The following is a 21,792-nucleotide window of genomic DNA, read 5'->3' on the forward strand; positions in this document are numbered from 1 at the left end:
TAATGGAAAATGTGTACATAAAATGGAGACAAGACTTAGAAAAATGATTTACCTGTAACCTAGAAATGGAGGGGTGGGTGAGGCGAGTCGGGGGCTGGTGCGGAGCCTCGCTGTTGGCCCCAGAAGAAATAGACGAGGTGCTAGACGAGAGGGAGGTCTTGCCACCCCCTCCCCGGGCCGCTGCTGCTGCCAATCGACGCCTCAGCTTGGGCATGTCAAATGGAAGGTCCCCGTATGGTACCCCTTGCACGCTGCCCCCGTGATGGTGCCCGTACTCGATGCTGATCCCACTGTCTGAGCCCTGCACATCTCCCTCCCCACCTGGCCCTGGGAGTGGATGATGGCAGTTTCTGAAGTCATGGCGTAGCTGAGGGCGAAGAGAAGGGCGCAAAGGTGGCGCTCTGAGTCGCATGTCAGCCAGGTCCTGGGGTGAAGCCTTTTGGGAGCCCCCTCCAGTCTCAGAAGAGGGCTCCTGGGACTTGTCAGAAATTGGGGAAAGGATCTGGAACTTGGCAGACTGTATCAAGGAGCGGTGAGGGGCGGAGAGGTTGAGAGCTGGGCGAGAGAGCAGAGAGGAGTCGCTGCCCAAAGATGAGCTCTTGTAACTGCTGGGCGCAGAAGATCCTTCACTGGCTGAGCTTCGCAGACTTTCCAGGCTGGAAACAACACTCTCTACACTACAAAACTGGCGGCCAGGTGGAGGCAACAAACATCCTTTTAACTCCCGTTGGGAAGAGGTGTCTAAAAGTACCTCCATGGAGGCATTGAGACTGGCATGGCTCTGACTGGGTGGGGCAGCTGTACCCAGGCCTGTAAGCTCCTTGCTGTGACTCCTTTTAATGGGGAGGCTGAGATCCTTCTGGCGAGGTGGACTGAACCAGCTGGATGGGCTTTTGTCAGCCCCACCAGGCTTCTTACTAAACTTGAGAGGCAGTGGTGCAGTACCAGGGGGGCTCCTGAGATGGGAAGGGCGGGGTGGGGCCCGGGCAGGAATGGCTTGTGACTTGCTCAGTTCTGGAGTTTCCCGATGCCGAGACTTTTTCTTGCGAGGTGTCTTCTTCTCAGTGTGAGCAAAGTAGTCGTCCCCAACCATGCTATTTGGCTGGAGGGCGGCCGACAGCTCACGAGCAGTCTGTCCCTCCACATAGTCCTCAACCCGGTCCTCCTCCTCCAGGGAATCTGAGCCTCGTGTCAAGATCTCATCATCACTCTTGGAGAGAGCAATAGGGTGCACACGGCGCTCTGTGATGTGGTGGGTGGACACGCTGCGGGCGGGGCGGGGTGCCACACCACCCCGGCCCCGCCCCCGTTCCCGTCGGCCACCTTTGGGAGTGAACACCCCCACCTGCATAGAGGAATGAGGTTGAAAATGAGTTGATGAGGACACCATCATCTAGAACTATCATGTAATAAACCAGTCACCTACCACTGAGCTGAGACTCAACCCTATAATGTAACCAGTCACTTTCTTGGCTTGACTTTACAATGTTGATTTTAAAAGGGAGAAGGCATATTTTGGAAATGCATATACCAATGATTTTTCTGAAAGTGAAAAATGGTGTCATTGGATAATATGGATGACAGGTGAGATAAATATTGTGAAGCATGCATGGGGTGTGTGCATATGCCTCAGTGTCTCAGTTAGAGTTGGCATTGAAAAATCTGTGGTGTGAGTAGAATGGATGGAATGAGTAATGAAAGTGTGCATGAGCATTTTGGAATGTGTCACATGGGTGAAGGGAAGAAGTGTGGAGACTTTAAAGCGGTTTGGTCACATGGAACGAATGGAGGAGAGTAAGATGACCAGGAGGGTGTATGTGAGTAAGATAGAGGGAGGGAATGTTAGAGGATGACCTCCAGTGAAATGGAGAGATAGGGTGCAGGAGTATGTCAGGGAGAGGGGTGAAAGATCCTTGAGAAACTTTGAGCAGGCAAGGAGGGAGTGTCTGGATATAGAGAGATGGAAAGTCTTCTGCTGTGGCCATCCCCTGGTGGGAGTTCCTGGAAGCAGGCGTCAAAGATGAATGAAAATGAATGAAAAAAATAATAATAATAATAACTAACTAAATAAAAAAATCTAATTTTGATTTACGGTATATTTATTTATATTCATAATTTTTATTTCTACCTAGTTACTCTTCTTCCTACCTAGGCACTTTTCTTCCTACCCCAATTTCATTTCTACCAAACTTTTGTTTCTACCAACACATTTTTTTTCCTACCTACCAGGGACGTTGTTCCTTACAACTCCAGCCTCCTGGGAGGACGTGTAATTGTTATGTAGAGTACAGGTTCATGAGCTCATATTACTGTTGCATAACTTTAGAACAGTGCTAGACCCAGTTACGTTAAGAAGGTATTTTTCAATGAAAAGTATTCATGAATGTATTCATTAATACTTTCAAGAAGTATTTGTATTTGAATTAACACCATTTCAGTGAATTCAAATTCATATTCTTATTCGTTGGAATCTGAAGTATTCATATTCTAATACACAACTCTTGTGTTCACTCCATCCCTGCTACCTGCCCACTTTCATTCCTACCTAAACCACTTTTCTTCCTACCTACCCACTGAGGAAGTGTGGAAGAGGAAAAAAAGGGAATTTATGGTGGACACATATGATAGAGAAAAAGTACGGTTTGTCAACTCCTATCATATGAAAACACACAAAAAACACCCACCTGGAATTTTGGGTCCGAGGAGGTGGAGGGGAGGACGGAGGAGCTGGGCGGGGGATGTGGGGGGGCGGTAGAGGAGCGGGAGGTCCGGCGACGGAGACTCAGCAGTTGCAAGATGGGGTGATTGGCAATCCGATCTATCAGGTCCCCCCCCTCCTCCCCCTTCCTCTCCACCTGCCGGTAGCATGCAGCCGGCTGAGGTGAGGCAGACGAGGGTCAGGTACATATTGTTGCATTTCACCAATTAATACAAGAGGGAGGGAGGGAATACTTTAGAATCATCATGCACTTCCTCCTGAGCTAACTTGATGTACCTGCATGTAAAGGAATACCTGTACATGTATTAGCCACTGGTGATCCTCAGCCAACAGACATTAAAGTCAGTATTGTCAGACACTTCCGCCACTCACATCAACTATTTACAAAGGCCGAAAAGGAGCTCAGCCGGGTTCTCATGAATGTTTCTTTTGGTTCATGGTACAGAAGGAGGGTCAGACTACCACCAAGGTCATAAAACTGTCCCCGGAAATGCCCCTAACGCCTACGAAAGCCTTGTCAAATGTGTGTGCTTGGGCGCCCTAGTTTCTTATTCACCCAAACATGGAAACTAAAGGAATTGCAAGAATATTTTATATACGTACTTTGAAAGATATATTCCCCAAAAGAGTAATAGCAACACACAATGAAGATAAGAATGTGGCCCTAAAGGTCATATTTTCAAAGATTTCACGCCTAAGAACACGTACTTGATAAAGCTATCATGGGAGTTGTGAGCATTTCCACAAGTAGTTTTATGTCCCTGGTGGTAGATTAACAAAGGTTCTGCAGCATAAATGGGAGAAAACACTCATGAGAACCCAATTAATCTTTGTTCAACCTTTGAATATAATTGATGTGAGGGGCTGAAGCATCTGAGAATATCAACCTAAATTGCATGCATTATTATATTCTAATACGAACTATCAATCATGAAAATAAAACAGCTTTACTTGTAAATGAAAAAGTCTAAGTGCTGTACAGAAAAAATTATTGACTATCATCAGTTAATATCTTTTTTATTTTCTCATAACAATATTTATCAACTCTTCATATCATATATCTAATATGTACCTAAACTATGCAATCTTCCTACCATTATTAAGTGAGTTTGAACTGTCACAAGTTAGCAAGTGTGAAAACTGAAACCTGTGAGTGCTCTCTATCATGGGTGCTAGGAGGCATAAAGGGTAGCAACACATAACCTAATGTGCAACCTAAAGTCAACTCTATTGGTGATTATACTTTTAACCTGTAGCAGAGCTTCCTATGTAGATACTACATACTAAGCAATTAGAGGCCAACTGTCAAATGCTGTTCTGGAATACTGATAATTTATATTGATTCAAGTTGTGTAAGAACCAATAATCATCCAATACAGGGTAACTCAGTAAAATATAAGTACTTTTTACTTTACAAACATTGAAACAAAATCTTCCCTTCACTGCTGCACTCAACAGACCTACCCATTCCCTCATAATGTAAAATTTGGCATGCACACAGGAAATGATCTCTTACTATCTATATACTTTTAGACTTTCCAAACATACCTTGCTATCAAAGGCTGTCTCATATATCTGACGACGGTTGCGCTGCGCCATGGCATGCTGGGCTCTGGCACTAAGGCGGCAAACTGGACGGTTTGGCAACGCAGTATAAACCTGTTGGGACAAAGCTCATGTGGTTCAAAAGTTCTCAAGTTGTGGCACTAACATTTTCCCAGCATGTTCTATCTTTTGCTTCAATTAATTACAATAAATTGTATGATTATGATGCAAATAAAAATAAAACTATTATTTATATCCCACATACTACAACATTCCATCCAGTTTCTTTATTCACCCAAACATGGAAACTAAAGGAATTGTATGAATATTTTGTATACGTACTTTGAAAGATATATTCCCCAAAAGATTAATAGCAACACACAATGAAGATAAAGTCTGAAGCAAGCACAGGAAACATGACACAACACTATGGCAAACACAAGACTGAGGACCCTTGAGCAGAAGCAAAAGTGAGCACCCAACAGCAGCACTTGTCTCATTTAAATCCTGTCTACATACCATTCCTGGCACACTAAGCTTATTCCCCTGTAACTGCTACAATCATCCCTACTTCATTTCCATTTGTACAGCAGTACAGTGTTGGTCTATTTTAGGTCTTCCAGAACCTCACTCTGCTCCCATGCTAGATTTTATATCCCTAGCATCCATTCCACAACTACATCTTCATATTTCAGTATTTCAGCTGTTAGGCCATCAATGCTAGAGGCATTTCCTAATTTAAATTGTATATTGCCAATAAAGAACAAACAGTGCATGCAGTGTACAGATACAATATATTGACTGGTATGCCATAAAGGGATATTTTTCTTAATTACAGGGTTCATGGCTAAAAGCATAATTCATGTAAAAGTTGTGATGTACCAGTATTTGAATAGGGGGAACTATAGACACTAGTGACCCCCATAACCTGGAGGGTTCCTGACAGAAACACGACATCAGAGCTATAGCTAGCTAGCTACATAGACAATATGAACATTATTCTAACACACACACACAATAAGAACTCACAAGTGAGGTTATGGATTTCAGGGTCTGTGCGGTCATAATGTGACCATGCTGAGGGGTGACCCTGGCCTCCACGTGGCCTCCCACCGCAGCCTCATGAGTGGAAGGGCCTCATATGCCCCTCCATGGCCTCCAGCATGTGCCAGGAGGAGGGACAAAACTGTCCAGTGTGGGAGGTACACTTGCAGGTGTGTTGCACACTGACCTGTTAAAAAGAATGAAGAAAGAAATGCAGTTAATTTTTGCAGCAGTATTGTAAGCACGTAACAACTTGTACAATGTATATAACTCATTAGAACTAAATCACATGAACTACTGTACTTAACCTTATTTATTTACATTTGATGCTTCTCTGACATTATATGGTTAGTCTAGAACTGAGAAAATGACATGGTGCAAGACTACATATTGTCATTCATACAGCTGCTATTACATATACTGATTTATTTACAAAATTTGGTTTTACCAAAAAACATTGCACAGAACTGCTTAATTTCAGTGATACAGCATCAGTGCAATGTGTGCTTTGAGACCACAGCTTCCCTGGTCTCCTTGGCTCTTCCCACTTCAAGTTGTTTTAAGTTCACTGGAGTGGAGGGGCAATCTCTTTGTTATTTCATACCATAACTTGTAAACATAATAAGTGTGGTGGGCCAGTAAAACAAGAGAAGTAAAGCAATACAAGATATATCGGCAAGAGAATCATTCTCGTGGGGGTCAGGGATGTGGGGTGTGAGTTGAAGTTGGAGAATTTGGCTACTTTTGGCTGAAGTCAGAGTCAGAGTTGGAGTCAGTGAAAATATCTTTAACTTCGACTCCTTTACGTCATCAATTCTTGTGTAAAGTACTTGGGTGTAATGCTAGGCCAGTGTTGCCACTTAATGGGAAATTCTCACAAACTTGTGGGAGAAATTTGCTTTTGTGGGAGCTCTTGTGGGAAAACATTTCAAGCAAGCAATTTGTTGGAAGATTTTGTGGGAATTTTACTTTAATGTTTTTTTTTTTTGTTTTTTTTTGTTTTTTTAGAAATGTTCAATTTCAGGGAAGGGGGTAGAGTCAGAGTTGGAGTTGCAACCTTAAATTTCCTGAAGTTGGCATTGGAAATTTCTAAATCCTACTTCACACCACTGGTGAGAGTAACAGTATGGCGTATAGTGATTCTCCACTATTACTGTTTCATGTTTTGAATTAATTAAACCTTTATTTTAATTTCAAATTAGTAACCTAACTAACGACCAAGTTTTAACTAACTGTTAGTCCTTAATCTAACCTGGCCAGACCAAATATGTTACCTAACCTGACTAGATTGGTTAACTGGCCCCACTGCACCATGAATTAGGATAACCCTACCAAACTAGTCACCTAGCACCACTAAATAAGCAAATTAGCCCAACTGGTTCTGAAAGTTCTGCTAAACTGTACATGAGGTGCTGGATATAACATGGTGGTCACCCATTAATATTGATTTTCAAATTTGCTGACAAAATTCAATATTTCTTTTTCAAAAAAGGATGTGAAGCGCTTTGTAAATAAAGTCGATGTTGTGTAGTCATTTGCTGAGCAGCTTGGCAAATAAATTGCCTTTTTGGTAGTTATTTCCCAAGCAACTCAACAATAGCTGTAAAAATAATAACTTGTGGCCACTCAGTTAAACATAATATAAACTAACATAACTGAAACTAAACCTAATGGACAGTAACCTATCACCATAAAGTAATGATTGAAGGACAAAGGCAAGACCAAACACCACTTGTCAAACAGCAACTGTTGAAGGTTTGCTAAATCACTCTCTGGCAAGATTGCCAAAGTACTTTGTCTGAGGGATACTGGACCATTGTCGTTAAGAATATTAAGGCAATTGTGTGAATAGTCTGGTATATTAGAAGATCAGACAGAGACAGATGAAGTTTCTGGGACACGTGGACGTGATTAGGAGTTGGAAAATGTGAGCTTGACGAGAAGAGGAAGAGGCAGGAGAAGAAGAGCAGAAGGAGCAGAAGGAAAGCAGAAGAAGGAGCAGAAGGAGAGTAAAAGAACCAGGAGAAGGAGAGCAGGAGAAGAAGAAGCAGGAGAGCAGAAGGAGAACAGAAGAAGGAGAGCAGGAGAAGAAGGAGCAGAAGAAGACGAAGGAGCACAACACCAGCGGCAGGACCCTCGAGGCCGTCCCAGCAGCCTTGTGTCACCGCGCCCCCTTGCCCGCGCCCTGCCCACACAGCTGTTCCTTTATAATCGTCCTGCCCGTGCTCCTGTGCTGCGTGCCGGCGTGCTGGTGCTCACCGTGCCGCGGGGGGGTGCGGGGCTGCAGGGTCAGGAGGCGGCGCGGGCCAGCGTCATGGTGGGCGTCGTCTGCTGCGTGTTGATGGCGCGGCGGCACGGCTCGGCGCGGCACACCTCGGCACGCGGCTCCCGGCTCGGCCCCGGCCACCAATGATATGCGCTATTACTATTACCAATACTACTACTAACACTACTAAAACTTCAATGACAATTACTACTATTACCACAACTGCAGCTACTACTACTACTACTACTACTACTACTACTACTACTACTACTACTTCTACTGCTATAGCTACGTACTACTACAATCATGCACGTACTACCAGGGCTACTAACGTACACTACTACTACTACCACTACCACTATAGGGCTACTAACGTCACTACTACTACTACAATGACAACTACTATACTATTACCACTACGAACTATATACTACTACTAGCTAGCTAGCTACAATACTACAATACTACCACTACTACTACTACTACTACTACTACTATACTATTACCATTATACGTACTATATACTACTACTACTATAGCTAGCTACTACTACAATATACTACCACTACTACTACTACTACTACTACTACTACTACTACTACCACACTATTACTACCACTACTACTCCTATCCGTACTACAACTACTACTATCTCTACTACCACTATTACTTATATACTACTACTATTACCTACTACTACTGGTATACCACTATTACTACAGTTACTTATATAGGCCAGACTACTACTGTAATATGGTCCAAAATGTACTACACTCGTAATGGTACTTTTCCCCATGTAAATAGTTAACCTGGGATGTTTACGCCAATTATATATATGTATGTGGGTTTCTCATGGGCGAAGAGAGAGAGAGAGAGAGAGAGAGAGAGAGAGAGAGAGAGAGAGAGAGAGAGAGAGAGAGATTAAAGAAGGAAGTACACAATAGAAGGAGAGAAAAAAAGAAAAGTATGAGAGAGGAAAGAAGGAAATATGAGAGAGAAGTAAGGGAGAGTGAAAGAGAGGGAAGAGATGGGTGCTGGGACAAAGAGGCCGTTGTGGTGCCTATCTCCCCTACAATCTGCGAGCGTCAACAAAATTTCAGAGGTGTCATGGGTCAAAACAGGTTATCGTTGCCGAAAGTTGTTAATCTGCTTTCTTTTAATTATTGCGGGAGAACGGCAAATATTTATAATTGAAATAAAATACCAGTGACTTTATATTGATATTGGAGGTCTACCCAGGAAATCTCAGGTCTCAAGCAGGCCTAACCCAAGGATTGGCCTAACCTGCTCTCCTCCCTCGCCCTACCCCGGTAGCCCGAGGGAACAAGCTCATTCTCACGAGCGACATCGCCCCTTTCAGGTGAGGAAAGAGCTGTTCGCTGTGTTCAACTCACTTTGGCTATAATACTATAACTGAGACTGGATTAATCTCACGTGCGACATCACCCCTTTCAGGTGAGGAAAGAGCTGTACGCTGTGTTCAACTCACTTTGACTATAATACTATAACTGAGACTGGATTAATCTCACGTGCGACATCACCCCTTTCAGGTGCGCCAAAGGCAAGCTTGACTGATGGTAGGCTGGGCGTCGCCAAGACCAGCGTGCAGCCGTAAAGGCGTAAACACTTGTTGAAGCTCCCGACCGACGACTCAAGCTGCGTTGTGGGGGTTGCTTGTGGCAGGGTGTGTGAAGGGGGGAAGGAAGGAGAGGCTAAAAGGGTGTTATGTGCGTCATTCTCAGGGGTAACAATGGTTAAGTGCGAACACTCACTAGTTTGGTTAGGGCTTAATTAAGGTGTGGAATGGTGGAGTTTGTGTTTCCCCGTGTGGGTGGAAACAATTACTATGTTGTCGGTGCTACTTATTCCCATGTGTGCATGTTAGTTTAAGGTGTTATATTAACCTGTGTTCATGGTATATACAAGTGTAATTAGTGATGTAAGATACGAATAGGTGGACCCTGTCCGTCGACCCTTAGTTCACCATCAGAATCTCTTAACGAATATATTTACCTCCATTAATATTCTTAAGTCACGCTGTAGTGCGGCGACGGCCTGATGAGCGAGCCTCCCATAACCCATTCAGAGAGTGGGGTAACTCTTTGGCCGACTCGGTAAGAAGTGGCTCTCCTGTCACGCTGGTCGCGGGTTCAATCCCAGGCAGCCGGCGAACACCCTCTCCTTGTTGTGATTAATTTCTCGTGTGTTTCGATACACGCAGAGGACGTGTGGGACCGAGAGAGTAATAGAAAAGAGAATTGAAAATCTCTTCATTAAAACGCTACCCATATTATTTGGCAGATGATAATCCTGTGTGCGATTACGGTGCCTTATAAGACTTAGTAAATAAACTGCCAATTTTACTCTCTGGTTTAAATGATCAACAATTAATTCTACTTTGAGGTATACTGTAATGAACCTACATAATTAAGAGTGCCCATGAACGGCACCACAATTTGGTGGCAGCGGTGGGATGATTTACTCTGATGGTGTGAACAACAGGCTCAGGACAGGCTTCACCTGTTGAGAGTTAGTGTCAGTAAAAGTTAAATTAAATTGTCAACATGCCTGAAGACAAGGTAAAACTTGAGTCCTCAGGGACAACAGGAGGACCCCAAGAACCAGAAGTGAGGATTGCTGAATTAGAGAACAAATTGAAAGAGCTGGGGAATATTATTATTACACAGGCAGAAATTATTAGCAAACTAGGTAATGAGGCCCTTGCAAAGACAGAAGTAGGAAACACCCCCCCACCCAAACCAATTTCTACTAATCCCAGGGACATACCCATCTTGCAATTACATGAACTGGATGATTTGGAGGCTGCAGGCAAACTTAGTCTCTTCTTTGACCTTGTTGAACAATGTACCACTGAGGATGGGGATAGAATGAAGGTGGCTAAAACAAGAGTTGGTTCAGAGCTCGCCATGCTCATTCATATTCAGCAGGGGAGAAACAGTTGCCAGTCTTGGGAGGATCTGAAACAGTTCTTAAAAACCCAGTTTGTTGTTGAGGTGCCTCTTGATAGGGCCTGGCAGCATTTTGAGAGCCATCAGTATGACTGGGCTCTCAACCCCCAGGGGTTTGTGAATACTCTAATATACAAATATGCTGTTATCGAAAGTAAGTTCCCCAGTGACACCCTCCCTAACAAAGAAAAGGCCATAAAAAGGAAATTGTGGAGTGGATTGCCATCAGAGGCAAAAGGAAGGGTAGAAGGGTTTTTGGATGAGAGTTTCCCTCTCAATAAGTTTGTTGACCGAGTGGAACACGAGAGACAGCATGCCTCTACAATAGGTAGAGTTGAGAAGGAGCAACCTACCTCCGAGGCCACTAATCCAAAATCTGAGTCAAAGAGTGAGCTCCAGGCGCTTAAAAACCAACTTGATTCACTCTCAAAGATGTTTGAGCGCCTCACCCCTGGAAGACAGCTGTATTGCTCCTACTGCCGCAGTAATTCCCATGACCAGTGTGAATGTACACGCAGCCCACCACCAGGTCATTGTTTTGATTGTCTACGAAAGTACTGTAGACGTGGGCAACCAAATTGCCCAGGGAAGAAGCCCCAGGATCCATAAGAAATACTTTCCCAATAATACCCATCGCAGTAAATGGGAGAATCATGCAGGCCTTAGTTGACACAGGAAGTGGCCACACACTGGTAAAAAAATCAGTAGTAGAGACAAGGTGGGGAGATTAATATCAGGAAAGAAACACCAAACCTAGCTGGAGTGACTGGCACCCCTCTACGTATTGTGGGAATGGCCTGGCTTGAGATAGCTGTTGGTGAAGAGAAAATTTATAAACAGTGGTTCCCAGTAGTGCCAGACAGTTATAGTTATGTAATTATGTTAAAACCTGTTCCACTTGTCAACAACTGAAACATTCTGCAGGCTTACAGCAGCAGTGGCAAGAAATGCCAGCAGTAGATAAGCTTCTTGAAAGGTCAGTATGGATGTAGTTGATATGGTAGAAGGTACACAAGGCTTTAGGTATGTATTGACTGTATTAGATCACTACAGTAGGTACACTAAAGTGTTTCCCCTGAAGACTAAGGCCACAGAGGGAGTATGTGAAGCTTTCTCAAGTTATATTGCAGACTTTGGAGCTCCTAAGGCTGTCCTGGTGGATAATGGTGGCGAGTTCAGTTCGGCCTCCTTCCAAAACCTCTGCTGCACTAACCATATCACACTGTGCCACACCACCCCATACCATCCCCAAGGAAACAGCATCAGCGAGCGCTACCACCGAACGCTCAAGTCTGTGTTGGCTACCTCTTCGGTGGCCAAGGTTGCTCCCAGCATGCCAGAAGGTGCGGAACATGACAGTGCACACCACTACGGGTGAGCAGCCATACTTTGCCTTCTTCTCGCGTTTGTCTCCCAGAAATTGAAGGTACAGAGGAGGGTATAGCAGAAGCTCATGCTATCCTCAGGGAGACACATCAGAAAATGGCAAGGAAGTTTTGGGCAGTAGCTAACCATGGGCACAGAAACCAAAAGGTCAGTGAGTGTTCTCTGGTGTGGGTGAAAAATGAGGGTAGCCTACCTGGTACAGTGGTACTTGTAAGAAACTTAATCTGACATGGTTGGGCCTGTACGGAATAGTTGAAGTGATCAGGGGTGGTTCTGCTTATGTACTTGAGAATGTTTTTGATGGACGAATACTGCAAAGGACTGCAGAGAAGGTGAAACCCTATTTTGGTAGTGCAGAGTGGATCACCGCTCCCAGAGAGATAATAATCCCTGAAGAAAATGAACCTGAACCTTTACCGCCCCAAGTGCGTCGACCACCGAGGCGATATGTGAAGGAATGTTGTGTCCGTTGTTCATAAGCTTGTATCGGTGTTAGATTAAGGATTTATATACAAGTGTAATTAGTGATGTAAGATACGAATAGGTGGACCCTGTCCCTTGACTCTTAGTTCACCATCAGAATCTCTTAACGAATATATTTACCTCAAGTAATATTCTTGTCACGCTACCCATATTATTTGGCAGATGATAATCCTGTGTGCGATAATGGTGCCTTATAAGTCTTAGTAAATAAACTACTAATTTTACTCTCTGGTTTAAATGATCAACAATTAATTCCACTTTGAGGTATAATGAATCTACATAACTAAAAGAGTGCCCATGAATGGCACCACACTACTACTACAACTGACTACTACCACCACCACCACCACCACTACTACTACTACAACTACTGATAATAATAATAATAATAATAATAATAATAATAATAATAATAACCAATATATCTGTCTATCTACCTATGTGTGTGTGTGTGTGTGTGTTAGAGATTCCTATGAACATACTCATTTATCAGCATGTGCCATGTTCGTGTAACAATTTCCACTCACCTAATTATGACAACTTTCCATTTATCACTTATTAAACCAGTACATCTTTCCTAACTGGTGCTTACCTTTTATTCCCATTTCACAGCCTCATTATGTCTTGCCCTATCTAAGATGCTTCAGGTATCCTTCTAAATGTAATCTACTTATCCACATAATCCAACAGACGGTTCCGTTTCATATTTTTAACGTACACTTGTTTGAACCACCCAAACTGTGGGCACTGGTGCAGCACACTCGCCTTCAGCACACTCCAGCTCCTCAGCCTCATGCCTTGGTAGGATTTGCAATGCCCTAACACACACTTGTCACACATGGAGGAGCTTAGGTTTCTGTACCATTTTGGGCGGCTTCATGGTGCAGTGGTTAGCACACTCGGCTCACAACCGAGAGAGCCCGGGTTCGATTCCCGGGCGGAGTGGAAAAAATTGGGCGGCTTTTCCCTACCCTATGCCCCCGTCCACCCACCAGTGAATGGGTACCAGGTATTAATCGGGGGTTGTGTCCCATCTCCTGAGGTCTGTTCCCTTCTCCTATAATTCCTTCCCCCTTCCTGTCCCTCTCCGGCATATGAACACATGCTGTGCCGACTAAACGAAACTTTCCAACTTCTGTACCGTTTTCTTTTACGGGCAAATTTCCAGTTACTAAAACTTTGCATGAAGATGTGAGGCTTAAATAACTTAGTAATATACATCAATAAAAATTGGCAACAAACTGAAGTATCCATATTAAAATTGATGAAATAATGTTTGAGAAACCCTGATAACATATTATGCAACACCTACGAGTTCCAAGGCCTGATCACATTTTAAGGGAAAATCACCAGTGGACCACCAGTGGCATCAAAGTGGTCCTGTGATTCATCAGAGTCTCTCTTTAGTAACATTTTCTACCTTATAATCAATGCAGAATAGCTGTCAAATGCCCATCTGTGTCTCATTCTCTCTATACCATTGTCAAGACTCTGCTATACAACAGCTATTTCTCTTAACCCTCCTCATTTTGTGGACTATTAATTGACAATTACATTGGCAATAAAACAGTATTTTTGTATAGTTTTATTTTCATCAGTATAACCAAGGGAAGCTTGCAAAATGATAATTGGTGTTTTGAAATAAATAATCAGGGACATGTACACAACAATATACAGGAGACACTTTCTTTCTATATGTCGACTAGGCCAGTGAAACACATGACTAAAGATTACCAAACAGATTCACCATTAATTGGAGGAAGAGGAAAAAAAATACACACGTCAGTACATAAATGATCTCTCGCCACAGAAACGGGGGAAAAAATCCCAAATTGTTTTATAAGTTAATGTACAAACTCAGACCTGGGATTTATACGGTGAGTGGCAGCCAAACCTTTCCTTCATGAAGTTTTAGGAAGCAAAAATATCCACAATAAAAAAAAGGAAAATATGATCACAGAAACTGCTATATACATAAATAAATTAACTACAATAATGATAACAATATATAATAATGATAATTATAATAATAAAAAAATAATAATAACAATAGTCATAATAACAATTATAATAAAGATAATCATAATGATAATTATAATGATGTTTCACATCCGAGTCTTTGCTGTACACTGGATTTTTAACATACATTTACTCAATCACAAACACATTCATACACATGCATGCACATACACACCCAGGCATGCATGAGCGCGCACACACACACACCACACACACACAGATGTGCAAACACACACACACATGCACACAACCTATTTACAGTTCACCCAAAATGGTGATGAGCTAAGTGTTATCAACAGTATAAAACAATGACCAGAGGAAGGAAAGGCTTCTTGGCCATTAAATTTTAAAGATAAGGCAGACATACAGAGGATATCCAGTCCAGAGAGAGAAAGGCCATTTTCAAGAATATGAGGCCCCACTGGGCCTATCACTGCTCAGTCCAGAGAGGACGTCTGTATCAGTAGTGGAAGAGGCCTGTCTAGGAGAAATAAGTGAGAGAAAGCTTATGATTATACCAGTACTGAAGGAGGAGCTTACGATAAGGCTTTTAAAGGTTGGAGCTGAACGTCTTTTAATTATATACTGGTATAGCCAAGATAACTACTACAAAACCAGTGTACATTGAATTTTCAAGTTTATTTTAAAGGTAAGGCCTAGTGTTTGGAGAATAGCTTGCGTTGAGCCACAAACTGAGCTGTTCAGAATTTCTAAAGGCTATTCTGCAGGTGTTGGCACTGTATTGAATAAAAGAAAAATCCAATGGCTTTTATGGGCATGATTCTTCTGAGATGTTTATAAGCTGTAACTGTAGAAAGTTTATATGGCATTTTCTTATGTCAAATGGTTAAAAATGTACTAAAGATGAAAGAAAGGCCTCTTACTGCTCAGCTAATAACCTGAACCATATTGGGGATGCCATCCTAAAAAGGAATATGCTCAATTCAACTTCTTTTTCTCCCTCCTTACTTCCAGTATACTAAACATCTTACATCCTTAAACTTTCACAAAGCTTCATTCACAACTATGTGCAACACCTAGTGACCAGCCAGGCCTCTGTTCCTTCCTACCAGCTTTACGATCTGCTCCGTTCAGTCATCATGGTTGAGGTATATCTTGAGACCCTTCTCCCTGGAGCGAGGGTTGGAGGAATAAGTGGAGGGGGTGAAGGAGGAGGAGGGGCAGTACTGGAATTCTCTGTTGAGCCGCTGGTTTTCTGACACAGCAAGGTCTCTTCGCTGCTCCTCTGTCAGCTCCTTCAACTCTTCAGTTTTGTCTCTGCAGAAGTACATCAGGGGGAAAATCACACAATGTAATCATCACTGCCATATACAGTCACTAGACAATCAAAGCAGAACAAAGTTATGCTTTATCTGGGTATCTATCAATATCTCCAATGCCCTGTTCCGACACTTCCTCTCTGCACATTCAGTTCATCACCTGCCAACTCTCTCTTTACAATACTCATCCACTTTACTGATCCATTTCACTGTTGGTCTCTTGGTCACCCTTGCCCTCAATCATGCTTTCACACTCTTTACCAACTCATCCTTATTCATTCTCATCACATGTCATCCCCTTCCTCTGACAACCTTTCCCCATCTCACCTGTAGTAGATCATCGCTCCATCATCCATGATGTAGAGCGGCCGCTGGTCAAGCTGGCCAGAGCGGGGTGACCAGTCCAGTTCATTGGGTATGTCCAGCACTGACATGTCACAAGGGAAGGTACCTTTGCCCTTTGCAAATGCAATGTTCTCTTCTGGTATGTCTGACAACTCTGACAGCTGTGGAAAGGACGAGTAAAATGAGTATGAAAGAAGGATGGATGTGATAAGGATAAAGGACAAGAAAAGATTATACATATTATTAGATGGTAAAGGAGGAGGCATGAAACAGTGCCTCACACACTAACCTTGGCACAGAGGGCAGTAGTGGTTGGCTCTGGGATGATGATTTCAGTGAGAGGATCAGTGGTGTGTGTGGACGGCCGCCACCGCTTCACGAAAATGGCTAACTCGTCCACACTTGCCGTCCGCTGTTCAGGCCCATCTAGTACCTGAGATAGTGGTAAATAAGCGTAGTATTTCAATCAGTGAAGAAACGCCGAGGAAAGCTACATATGAATGAGAGGAAACTACAGTCTCCTCCTCTGTATAAATCAATGAACTCTTCACATTATAACCCTAGTTTGTGACTGCATGAGGCACATATTCCTTTGGTTTCTCTCTAGATGGGTACACACACACACTAAACTCTAAACCATACCTGCAAAAACAGTTCCCAGTTTGAAAAGAGGGCAATGTCTTCATCAAACTTGTGGTGGTCGAGGTAAATGGCTTGTGGTGTCTTCCAGCTTTTCTTGCGGAGGCGCACTCTTTCAGGGACAAGGTTCATCCCTGGACACCGGGCGTTCACCTCTCGCACAATGGCTTTCTTGGCATTGGCCACCGTGTCTCCCTTGCACACCACCCAGTCGATCAGGAACTTTGAGGGCTGTGGAGGTGAGGAAGGCATGAAGTGAGATATAAGGCCACATTCATACTACATGCTCCCTAGTAAATACAATCAACTCAACTGTGTGACTAATTCAAGTAATGATTATTTTTTGAGATGGAATGACTTAAGTGTGCCCATTGCTACACCAACAGTTGCACAATACCACTTACGTCCTCTATGTTGTGAGGTTCCAAGAGGTACACCTTTCCCCTGTGTTCCCCTGGTAGGAGGGCACGACCCAGCCGAACACTGAGCCGCGTGTTGTCCCCGTAAGAGGTGAGGCTCTCCGTCATTCTGGTGCACTCAAACTCTTGGCTGCCAAAGAGAAAAAACACATGGCAAATAACAAAGAAAATATAATGGTAAAAAGGAATTAAAAGATGCCTCACTGGTTCATTATTTAATATCTTGCAACTTATTTTCATTGGTGTTGGTGCATGTCCCTTGGCAGTGGTGGGGGCCTCAATACCAACAATAAATCTTACCTGTTGGAGTAGATCTTGAAGAGCTTGAAGTGATCTTGCGACACTCCCACCCATCGCTGCATCTCCTCCTTGAGCTGCCCTATGGTGATGCGCTTGTCCACCCACACTCGCAGCACTGCAACACCAACACTCAGGTCACTCAAGGCACAGGTGCAAACAATGACTTTTACAATACCAAAGAGATAATATTGGAAAAAAAGGATAAATATTTCACTGGAATGATACACAGAGGTTGCATACACAGTAGATACACAGCGAGATGATGCTAAATTTGATATCCCCTGAACATTTGATTTAACTTTGGATAAGGCATTTAGTCATTTTATTAAGGCTACCACAGGAGAACACTATTACAATACATAATATAGTTGAAACTCTATTTAAGATTTATAAAGACATTTCTGACTATACTTTTGAATATCTTTTTTTTTTTTCCCTTTATTTTTTTGTCACTGTGGCTCTTCAATACAAACAAGGACGAGTGTACGAAACTGTTGCAATAAGACTGAAAGTTATCTGTGTAAAACAAGATGTAAATGTTTTGGAGGTCGTCATCAGATATCAATCAAGACAAGGCAGGTCACTGGGTCAACTAGAGAGATATATGAGGTAAAAGTGGGAGCACAGAGATTGGGAAGGGGTTGAGTGATGGCAATCTATCAACCATGAACTTTAGCTTAGAGTCTGGGCATGGAAGTAGTCACAATATGCAGGGATATGTATTGTGAGGGAGAAACGACGTGTCAAGAAAAATGGTGAAAACTCAAGGAAACAGGCTCAACACGTGGTCGTAACTCTGAAATTAATAAATATATGGACTAGATGGCCAGCCAAGTCAGTGCTACCAACCGTGAACTGATAAATGTACCACATGTTTAGCCTGTCGCCTTAGGATTTCACCCCATTTCACGGCATGACTTTTTTATCTCCCTCTCCCTATACAATGAAGATGAACTAGACAAGACTTCAGACTAACAAAGTGATATGTAACGAGTACTGAGAATGTACATTTGAAGTGTGGTATGGGGCAGAGCCAAGGGTGTTGAGTGCATGGTAGTGGAGTGGAGTACCATCCTCATGACCCTAACTCACTTTTAGCACCAGTGTCCTCTTCAGTGAAGTATTCTGCCCTAAAGTACCTCTTCTGAGGAGTGGTCTTCTCATCCTCGCCCCATACAACATCAGTGTCCTGAAAGATAGGTAAACCCCAACCCCCCCCGGTTTCATCACCAGCCTGCAATAGAATGAGGAGACAAAAGTGTAAAGATGATAAAAAATGAGATGGCACGTTTTGACACAAGAATATGTATTTAAACACGTACATGCACAGACACACTAAACACACGTTACAGTATCCCTACACAGGAAGATGTTTACAGTGAGTAACAATAACCAAATAAATCTAACTATAACTATGCTAGTTCTACTTGACAGTATCAATTATCACTTAAACATGTCAATTAACTCTACCCAATTATAAACAATATTAATTCCAATGAGTGTTACTTGATATTATTCTAAACAGTTTCAAACTAGAATGACCCATTAATTTAAACAAAGAACAAAACATTATTATCATGCTCAAGAACACAAAATATAACTAGAATACTGTGAAGGGTTCTTACATCACAAACTATAATGTGGAAAAAGAAGTAACTTGACAAGACACTATAAAGAAGGCATGCAAGTCTGAAGTGTTTGGCACACCACTAGAGGTGACTAAGAAATCTTTCAGGGTATGAAAATTTTTTCATTACTTATGAAATCTTGTCATGTTAAGTCATATGCTGATTAGATGCACAATTATTAATTAATTAGAATCAATAATATAAATGGTATTTGGTGAATCTTAGGTCAGAAAAAACAATAATTTTTTTAACACAAATATCTTAGCAAACTATTTTTTTCTTTTTTTGGCAAATGACCCTCCTATTGGCCAAAAGTGAGTTGCAAAACATAAGAGATGAATATAAAGTTTGTCATGGCTATTGTGAATCTGTGCTCAGAGTGGAATACCCTATAGGTAATAAACTTCATAAGAAGAGTGCCAGAAATAATTGTATTTCTAATACTACAGATTAAGAAAGATCTGAAGTGGTCTTGAGAAAGGAAGAGGTGGAGGCTCTTTAGTATCTAGGAACAGCTTTTTAAATGTAGGACAAGCAAGATAAAGAAGAAAGAAAGCAGCAGCAAGATGGAGAATGAGTGACAGTGAATATGTGAGAGAGGCAGAAGTGAAGGTGATGGCATCAGAGCTGACTTAATGAATATGGATACAGAATGATCCATGGGAAAAGAAATAACTTGGAAGACGAATGAATACTAAAAAGTCACGATGTTTAGTACTACCTCTTCAACTCTGGAAATGGCATATGGATGATTCTCCTAAATATGATCATGAATATCTTCAATACTTGACATACAATGAGTTTTCAGCAATCTTTTTCATTCTTTTTACTTTTTATACTTTGAGAAGCATTTTGTATTGTCACCACCTGAAATCTAGGAAGGCCTTCCTTATAAAGCCATTGCAAATATTAATATAAACAAGATTAAATTATTTTGTCCAATTGGCAAATGAGATAATGAACTTTTAACTGTAAGCTCCTTCAGACTGTGTTTAAGAGTGAATGCTGTGACTGCTTGCTTAACGTGTCTTCGGCACTCACCTTGGCCTCTGCAGTGGCTGTAGAGGAGGCGACTGTGGAGGTGGCAGCAGGGTCAGTGGGCGGCGACACGTTGTGGTAGTCTGGGCTGTTGCTGGTGTCTGAGAAGCGATCCTCGGGGGGCTCCCCAACAAGGGTCCTGAAACATCATTTCTCTTAGCTGCCACTAAGATTTTCATCCCTTTTTCTCATTTTAAGCACTCCTTTAACTACATTTTTATATGATATAATAATTAATCATTACTAAATTGACATGAGTGCAGGGGGTCTTCTTTATTCATCTCATTTCCCTTCTGTTCATTCACTCTTTTCTCAGCAACTAACTAAAACTCAGTCATAATATTTCTGTACCCACCTTTCTACCTCCACTGATTTTTACTGTAAGTTGCTGCCTGTCAAGTGTTTAAAGATACCCTTATCAACCCAACCAAACTATGACTCAAACTGTGACCACATTTGTGTACTCAGTAAGTTCACATATGCTTCCTCAATAACAAGACTTTCTCTCTCACAAAATGGGCACCACCTCCACTGCACATCACAACTAAGTAAATCCACACTACCTGTCACTGTCGCTGGTGAGGGAAGAATCCTCGCTGGCACTCTGGTCACTGTTAACATGTGAGGAGCCCGTGCCACTGTCCGCATCGGCAATACCCTCATCCTCCCCATCACTGCAGTTCCCTAGTACAAGCATGGTGGAGGCTGCTGTGGGAGAGGCAGTTGGGGTGGAAGAAGGCGTGGCGGAGGTTGTGGTGGTAGTGGTGGTGGTTGCGGCTAGAGAGGACAATGACGAGAGGTGTTGCTGCTGGGGTGAGGTCTGCTGGGTTGTGGAGGATGGGGAGGATGAAGAGGAAGAGGATGGGGAGGAAGTTGAGGTGGTTGGGGAAGAGGAAGGAGAGGAGGAGGAGGTGGGGCTGACAAGGGAGCTGCCTCTGCTGATGGTGCCGCTGCCCTCACTGCTGCTGCCCGTGTCGGTGGTCCCTCCCTTGCTGCTGATCTGTGGATAGAAGGTCGTGACGTTTTTACATGGATGGAAATCACATAACATATCCCACTGTGCGGAGGGATACATTCTCATTCAGACATTATAATCTTTGTTGAAGGACCTCCACCAGAGCAAGGAGTCAAAGCTTCTTCTTCTTCTTCTTTTGACCTGTAACACTTTGTATTGCTTCTGAGGTCCTCCTCCTCTCGGTTCTCTCTTCTGTTTATTCACACACTTTGCTTTTCAATGGTACTGTATAACTTAACTTTCCTCATTGCAATACAAGAGCACAAAATAACTTACTCTCAGCAAAATCACACCACTCACCCCACTGTCTTTACTGGAGCAGCTGGCGGGGCTGGCGGCACTTTCGGCAGGGGAAGATGCAGGGTCTGGAACGCTGGATGCTGTGGTGTCTGTGGATTCAGTGGCTACAGCCGTTGTGGTGGTGGTGGTGGTGGTGGAGGTGGTGGAGGGCTCATCACTTGTTGCTCCACTCCCTGTCCCCTCCGTCTCACCCGTGCTCTCCCCAACTTCTTCCTCCTTGTAAGGTGGAATTTGCAGCTCCTCCAAAGCCTCTGCAAAGGAAGAGAATGAATGATATACAGCAACCTTTGGAGAAAACACCTGCATAAAAACTGAATTCATGGTAACTGCAATAATCTTAATAACACATCTGCCAACCCCACCATGATGAAATATTTAGACACTGAATTAGAAAACT

General features: G+C 42.8%; 3 protein-coding genes across 14 annotated transcripts in view; 1 reads left to right on the forward strand and 2 right to left on the reverse strand.

Annotated features, from left to right (window-relative positions):
* LOC127007073 (uncharacterized) overlaps window positions 1-7,807 on the reverse strand; it is a 20,618-nt gene extending 12,811 nt beyond the window's left edge. Inside the window, exons 1-5 of one of the 4 annotated variants that reach the window (XM_050877611.1) lie at window positions 7,568-7,807; window positions 5,294-5,495; window positions 4,268-4,378; window positions 2,685-2,855; window positions 53-1,345 (exon numbers count right to left, since the gene is read on the reverse strand). In XM_050877611.1, the coding sequence (XP_050733568.1) occupies window positions 53-1,345; window positions 2,685-2,855; window positions 4,268-4,378; window positions 5,294-5,329 (1,611 nt within the window). In that variant the 5' untranslated portion in view covers window positions 5,330-5,495; window positions 7,568-7,807. The other 3 variants (XM_050877609.1, XM_050877610.1, XM_050877612.1) reach the window with 3 other exon arrangements.
* Window positions 7,808-8,861: 1,054 nt separating this feature from the next.
* LOC127007076 (uncharacterized) lies at window positions 8,862-12,636 on the forward strand. 2 transcript variants are annotated; one of them, XM_050877623.1, is made up of 2 exons: window positions 8,862-8,934; window positions 9,125-12,636. In XM_050877623.1, exon 2 carries the CDS (start codon window positions 10,139-10,141, stop codon window positions 11,150-11,152), a length of 1,014 nt encoding a protein of 337 aa, XP_050733580.1. In that variant the 5' UTR covers window positions 8,862-8,934; window positions 9,125-10,138; the 3' UTR covers window positions 11,153-12,636. The 2 variants fall into 2 exon arrangements, with proteins under 2 accessions (XP_050733580.1, XP_050733579.1); XM_050877622.1 differs by having other exon boundaries at window positions 8,871-9,029.
* A 1,348-nt stretch (window positions 12,637-13,984) lies between these two features.
* Window positions 13,985-21,792, reverse strand: part of LOC127007075 (ubiquitin carboxyl-terminal hydrolase 47-like) — a 36,759-nt gene continuing 28,951 nt past the window's right edge. For 7 of the 8 annotated variants that reach the window (XM_050877617.1, XM_050877618.1, XM_050877619.1 and 4 more), the window contains 10 exons: window positions 21,396-21,646; window positions 20,644-21,080; window positions 20,084-20,219; window positions 18,507-18,648; window positions 17,415-17,529; window positions 17,100-17,244; window positions 16,699-16,926; window positions 16,346-16,489; window positions 16,039-16,217; window positions 13,985-15,709 (listed from right to left, as the gene is read on the reverse strand). In XM_050877617.1, coding sequence (XP_050733574.1) covers window positions 15,523-15,709; window positions 16,039-16,217; window positions 16,346-16,489; window positions 16,699-16,926; window positions 17,100-17,244; window positions 17,415-17,529; window positions 18,507-18,648; window positions 20,084-20,219; window positions 20,644-21,080; window positions 21,396-21,646 — 1,964 coding nt within the window. In that variant the 3' untranslated portion in view covers window positions 13,985-15,522. The remainder of the gene's footprint in view (window positions 15,710-16,038; window positions 16,218-16,345; window positions 16,490-16,698; window positions 16,927-17,099; window positions 17,245-17,414; window positions 17,530-18,506; window positions 18,649-20,083; window positions 20,220-20,643; window positions 21,081-21,395; window positions 21,647-21,792) is intronic. The other variant, XM_050877614.1, reaches the window with a different exon arrangement.

Source organism: Eriocheir sinensis, chromosome 34, assembly GCF_024679095.1.
Source record: "Eriocheir sinensis breed Jianghai 21 chromosome 34, ASM2467909v1, whole genome shotgun sequence".
NCBI lineage: Eukaryota > Metazoa > Arthropoda > Malacostraca > Decapoda > Varunidae > Eriocheir > Eriocheir sinensis.